Source organism: Oxyura jamaicensis, assembly GCF_011077185.1.
Source record: "Oxyura jamaicensis isolate SHBP4307 breed ruddy duck chromosome 22 unlocalized genomic scaffold, BPBGC_Ojam_1.0 oxy22_random_OJ102622, whole genome shotgun sequence".
Classification (NCBI taxonomy): Eukaryota; Metazoa; Chordata; class Aves; order Anseriformes; family Anatidae; genus Oxyura; species Oxyura jamaicensis.
The window spans coordinates 1-5,677 of record NW_023304626.1 but is presented as its reverse complement, the minus strand read 5'-3'; the positions used below and the strand labels follow the sequence as shown (position 1 = coordinate 5,677).

The window sequence follows — 5,677 nt, the reverse complement described above, 5'->3', positions numbered from 1 at the left end:
ATATGCACTCCCCACGGAGGTGACACCCAGCCCTGCTGTGACACGCTCGTCTGTGCAGGGAGAGCAGCAGCAGGCCAGCCCTCTGGCACAGCCCGGCTCACCTCTTCCCGTGACACAGTCCGGGAGAAGCCAAGTTTTATGATTATTTAATCCTTAAAAAAAAAAAATAATAATAATAAAAAAGACGTTTCTGTGATTAAAAACAAGCCCCGACAAACACAGCTGCCTCCAAGCAGCCTGGCGCAGCTGCAGCCACTGAGCGGAGCCCAGGGCTCCTCCGGCCCTGCTGCGGGGAAAGGACCCCCGAGCAGCCCCCCCGTGCTCCGTGGCCCCCCTGTTGCTCCGTCCTGGGGTGCATCCGTGCCCACCCATGCGAGAGGGGGTCCCCAGGAGGAACTGGGGGGGGGAGGGCACCGCTTGGACCAGACCCAGAGCAGAGGCTGCAGCTGGGAAATCCGTGCCCCGAACGCACCGGCGCCGGAGAAACTGCAAGCCCACGGACGGCGAGTTTACGTGTGCGTGTATATAAATCTATATAAAATCTGTCAAAACCAGGTAGGTGTACGCGTGGCGTTGATACTGGTGGCTAAAGAACTGGCTGGTCCTGCACGATCCACGTGCAGCACGACGTTGTGCTGGCAGCTGCCCGGCCCCGCAGCGGGGTCGGCGTGGCGGGGGCTGCTCCGGTGCCGCGGTCACTTCGCAGACTTCATCTCCCACTCCTGCGAGGTCCCAAAACGGGGGGGGGGGGGGCAGCCCCAAGGCTGCTGGACCCCCCCCCCCGAAGGTCCCAGTGCCGTCGTTGTGCCCACATCCCCTTAACTCTGCCTGCCCCGTACCTTTCTCTGCTGCAGCACCTTCCCCTTCTCCACGACGCCCGCGGAGGGCGAGCGCTTCAGGGCGCTCCTGGCCGACGCCGTGCGCCTCAAGAGCGGGGAGAGGAAGGAGCCCTGCTGGGAAAACCGAGCTGGGAGAGGTGAGAACGCGCTATCTGCTCCCCAAATCCCCCGCTGAGCAGTGCACGGAGCCCCTGCCCTCCCCACAGGCCACCACCGTGGCCCGGCCGTCCCCCCCACCCCGCGGTCCCCCCACCTCGGAGGCAGCCGAGCTGGCGGTGGCGGCGATGTGGCCCTTCAGAGACTTGCCGATGGCCAGCAGGTTCATCTCGGAGCCGGCCTTCAGCCTGCTCTTCCCGCGGCAAGCCCTCTCCAGCTGCCCAACCTTCTCCTCCAGCTTGGGGAACGCTCTCCTCCCTGCGGGGACAGCGGGGCGCTGCCGGGCACGGGCACCCCACGGCCCCAGTTGGGGCTGGGTGCCCGAGCGGAGCCCCCCGGGGTCCTACCAATGAGGAAATCCAAACCATCCCGAGCCCCTTTCCTCTCGGGCAGCGTCAGGGTGCGCTGGGACGGGGAGAAATCCCTGCCGAGGAGCTGCGGGCTGCCAGCCCTGCCCCGGTGAGCCGCCGCTGATGCTGGGGGAGGAAGGATGGAGGAAGCACGGCGCGGCACCAAGCTGCCCCAGCACCCCAAGGCGAGGGACCACGGAGGGCATTTGAAGCCAGCCAGGGCCAAATCCTGCTGCTTCCCCCGTCCAAACCCTTCTCACCTGCCTGCGAGGGCACGGTGCTGCTGCAGGCGCCGGCGGGCAGCGCGGACACGGGTCTCCTGCGCTGCCCTTGCACGGCTCGGTCCAAGCTCTGCTGCTGCAGAAGGAAACCCAAGAAAAAATTCATGGCCAAGCAGCCAGCGGGGGCCTGTCCCCCTCGCCCCGACCCCACAGCAGGAGACCGAGGGCTCTAGGCAGAGGTTACCAGCCGCTGCAGCCGCTCCGTGTTGGAGTAGACGTGCTCGGGGGCTGGGAGATGCCCGGAGGGGTCGTCCATGTAGGCGTTGGGGGTCGGGAAGCGACGCAGCAGCAGCCCGCTGCAAGCAGGAGTTGGGGGGGGGGCTTAATTAATTCCCTCCCCCCCCCCCCAGAGCAGCAGCAGGAGGGTTGGGGCCTCCCGTGCCCCCTCCAGCATCTCCTCACCCCGCAGCAGGAGAGCTGCTGCCACCTCCCAGCCTGGGGGGCTCCGCCTGGGGGCTGTCAGCGGCCGGCTCCCGTCCTCCCCTGGCCCGCAGGGTTTTCAGCCAAGCCTCCCTCTCCTCCTCCGAACGGGTCTGGCGTGGGGCAGAGGGGCTGTGGGCAGGGGGTGCCCCCCCTTTTTTGGGCACCCCAGGGTGCCGAGGGGGCCGCTCACCTGCAGCAGGGCGAGCTCCTGGCCCCGCTGAGCGATGCGGATGCGGAGGCGCTGGGGGGAGCCGCCGGTGGCGGGGACCCCCGGGGTGACCTCGCAGCCGTCCAGCAGCAGGGCGCAGACGGGGCGCTGAGCACCCCCGGGCTCGGGGAACATGCGCAGGGCTCCCTGCCGCACCGCGCACCACAGCCGCTGCCAGCGCCCGCGCAGCCGCACGGCCAGGGCCCCGGGGCTCCCCCCCCCCCCCCCCCCCGTCAGGTCAGCAGAATGGTCCTGAGCCCCGCGGTGCTGCCTGGGGACACCCCCGGGGCCACCTCACCTCCTTTAGGGTCCTCTCTGGGGCTGTGGGCAGCCTCCTCCTCCTCCTCCTCTTCCTCCTTTGTGCCGAACCGGAGCGCGGCGGCCTGAGGATGGAGACACGGAGAGCCCCGTCCCGATGGGGTCTGAGCCCCCCCATCGCCACCCCGAAACAGCACAGCCCCCCCCCCCAGCACATCCCGATGGGGACAGGGGGGTGGGATTTTGGGGTGCACGCGGTTTCCCGGGGGAAAACGAGCAGCTCACCCTGCCGAGCCTGCTGGGGGGCGATGCTGGGGGGCTGTGGGCCGCCAGCCCGCTGGGGGAGTTGCTGCTGACCTCCTCGATCACCTGCCGGGGGGAGAGGGGGAGCTGCAGCCCCCTGCACCCGCACACGGGGACGGGAAGGGAGCTGGGATGGGATGGGACGGGATGGGGATGGGAGAGGAACTGGGAATGGGACGGGAACTGGGGACAGACGTGACGCCCCCCCCCCCACCTCGCGCGCATTCCCAGCAGGGCTGCGCCCCCGTTTCTCCACCGCCGCCCCCCCGAACCCTGCCCGCGCAGAGCTCTGCCAGGCTGCAACACCTCCAAACCTTCCTCCAGTCCTCCGCCTGCTGCCGGCTCGGGAAGCCGATGACCAGCGCCTCGCCCGCCGGCCCCGTCACCTTCAGCACGTGCGGCAGCTTCTTGCTGCCCGTGCCCTTGGAGGCGACGCGGCAGCCCCGCAGCTCCAGCTCCAGCGCCGGCTGCGGGTCGGCGGCACGCCTGAAACCCTGGGGGGGGGGGGGGGGGGGGGGCGCACGGAGGGGTCGGCCACGGCACGGGGGGACCCCCTCCCTCGCTCCGTGCCCCCTCCCCGTCGTGCCTCGCACCAGCAGCGCGTGCTCGCGGATGATGAAGAGCTGCTTGGCCCAGCGCCCCAGCCAGCGTTTCCTCCAGAGGAAGCCGCAGAGCTGAGCCTCGGGGCGGCCGGGGGGCTCGGCCGGGGGGGGGCCGGTGGCCGGTGGCCACCGCAGGTAGTGGGCACGGTCCTGGGCACGGTCCGGCACGCCGTCCTCGTCCTCCCCGTACGACTCGTAGTGGCTGCTGTCGGTGTCGGCGCCGCCTGCGAGCCCAGGTAGGGGCTTCATCGGGGTGCTGGGTGCACGGGGTGGGGGTGGGGGGGCGGGAGGGGGGGCGTCGGGTGCTCACCGGGGCTGCCGCGTCCCCCTGGTCCGAGGGGTTCGGTGTCTTCGTAGGAGTCGTCGGCCGGTGGGGATGGCGAGGTGCTCGGTGCTTTGCTCTGGGGAGAAGGAGGGTGCTGGGAGGGTGCTGCTTGGCCCCGGGGTGCCCACGGGGCGGGTGGGTGCCCAAAAGGCGGGTGGGTGCCCAAAAGGTGGGTGGGGGGCTCATGCTCTGCCCTCCCTGGAGCTGCCCCCCCAGCCCCGTAGGAGTGAGGTTGTAGTATGGGGACGACCCCCGGCTCCCCCTCTCCCCCCTGGAGACCCCCACGCCCCCCCCCCTTTGCTCCCCATCCGTACCCCACCGTGCGAGCTCTGCGTGCTGCCCGGGCGGCACTCGCACGCTCTCCTTCCCCTTGCATCCTGCGTCCTGGTTCCTGGGGGGGGGGGGGACGGACAGGATTACATGGGGGCAGCAAGGATCCGGGACCCCCAGATGGGGCCGTGCACGATGCAGGGGGACGTGGGGCGCGGGTCGGACTCACCCGAGTTGTCCCAGCCCTGGGGGGTCCCCGAGGAGGGCAAGAGGCAGCGCATGATCATGTACTCTGCATCCTCTGCTACGGGGGGGGGGGGGGAGAGCCGAGTCACGGCCCCGCTCCCCTCCCCGGTGCCCCCGGCTTCCCCTCCCCATACCCCCCCCCACCCCGGCGCTCACACGGGGGGGGGCTCTGCAGCCGGCACAGGAGCTCGGCCACCGACTTCTTCTTGGCTTGGGCCGCGGCGCTGAGGCTCTCCCGGTCCAGGATGAGCAGGAAGGAGCGCAGGTCGGAGAGCAGCCTGTCCAGATCTGCGGGGGACGGGGCCACCGTGGGGGACAGAGGCAGCAGCGGCGGTGGTTCCGTGCCCCGTGCCACCGGCTGTGCCCCTGCTCAGCACAATCCCCCTATTGATGGCCCCGGGGGGAGGCCGGGGAGGGGGCCGGGAGCTGAAGGCCCCTCTGTGCGCGCACAGAGCGGGTTTGTTCCAGGTCGGCCGAGGGGAGAGCAGCGGCCGGGGGCTGGTTGTGCCCGGGGCCGTGCCAACGGCGCTGCCCCGTGCCCCCCAGCCCAAGGCGCTGCTCCGAGGAAGAGGAGGAGGCTGATGAAGGCTGCTCGGGGCGTGCCAAAAATGCCGAGCGCTCACCCGCTGCGCCCTCTGCGATCAGGGAGGGCAGGGAGCGGCGGGATCAGTGCCGGGACCCTCGGCCCGTGCCCGGGTGGTGGCACGGCACGGGACAAGGGGCTGCTTTGTGCCTCCTCGCCCCGGCTGCAGCGCAAGGAGAGGGACCCCCAGCCCCCAAAGGATGCCCCCCGCCAGCTCTGCATCCCGGCTGGCATCCCGCAACCCCAAGCCCTCCGGCTGCAGATGCCCCCCCCCCCCCAGCCCCCAGCTCCTCCCTGCCGTGCATCTGGAAGTGGTTTGCATGGATCTCCTCCGGCCGCTCCGGGCTCCACTCCCTGCTCCCAGCTGGGATAAAGCATTGCAGAGCCGCTGTCGAAACCCACTGCAGCCTGGCGCGGGGCCTGCCCGGCCTCTCCCCCCTGCCTCCCCGCTCAGCTCCGAGCCTCCTCCTCGCGTCCTCCTGCTCCGGGACAACCCCAGGAGGTCGCAGAGAGCCAGAACCTTGCGCCCCCGCAGTGCCCCCCCGGCACCCCCGTGCCCCGCATCCGTCCCTGTGGCTCCGGAGGGATGCGATGCAGCCCCGAGGAGAGCAGCAGCCCCCCAGAGAAGGCTGGGGAAGGAGGCAGCTGGTCCCACGTGGATTGCGGGGGATGTGGGAGAAGCCCCCGTGGAGGCACGGGCACGGGGAGCCCCGTCCTCCCCTCCTGGCCTCGTCCCCCTGCCCGGGGAGCCCGGTGTCCCCGGCCGGGGCGCACGGAGGGGAGAGGAAACATCTGGCAGGGCAGCGAGGCTGAGCAATGCCGGAGCTGGGCCC

General features: G+C 70.8%; 1 protein-coding gene and 1 long non-coding RNA gene across 2 annotated transcripts; both read right to left on the bottom strand.

The window, feature by feature from the left end:
• Nucleotides 1–503: 503 nt before the first annotated feature.
• Nucleotides 504–2,605, bottom strand: LOC118158244 (actin filament-associated protein 1-like 1). Its single transcript, XM_035312874.1, has 9 exons — nucleotides 2,557–2,605; nucleotides 2,240–2,464; nucleotides 2,029–2,159; nucleotides 1,811–1,922; nucleotides 1,606–1,702; nucleotides 1,343–1,471; nucleotides 1,093–1,253; nucleotides 840–950; nucleotides 504–722 (listed from the first exon to the last, which is right to left on the bottom strand). The coding sequence occupies exons 2-9, from the start codon at nucleotides 2,390–2,392 to the stop codon at nucleotides 696–698; spliced, it is 921 nt and encodes a 306-aa protein (XP_035168765.1). The 5' UTR covers nucleotides 2,393–2,464; nucleotides 2,557–2,605; the 3' UTR covers nucleotides 504–695.
• An 834-nt stretch (nucleotides 2,606–3,439) lies between these two features.
• LOC118158245 lies at nucleotides 3,440–4,274 on the bottom strand. The gene is made up of 4 exons (XR_004746817.1): nucleotides 4,245–4,274; nucleotides 4,060–4,136; nucleotides 3,731–3,821; nucleotides 3,440–3,644 (listed from the first exon to the last, which is right to left on the bottom strand). It is a non-coding gene; the product is annotated as an uncharacterized LOC118158245 (long non-coding RNA).
• Nucleotides 4,275–5,677: the final 1,403 nt, after the last annotated feature.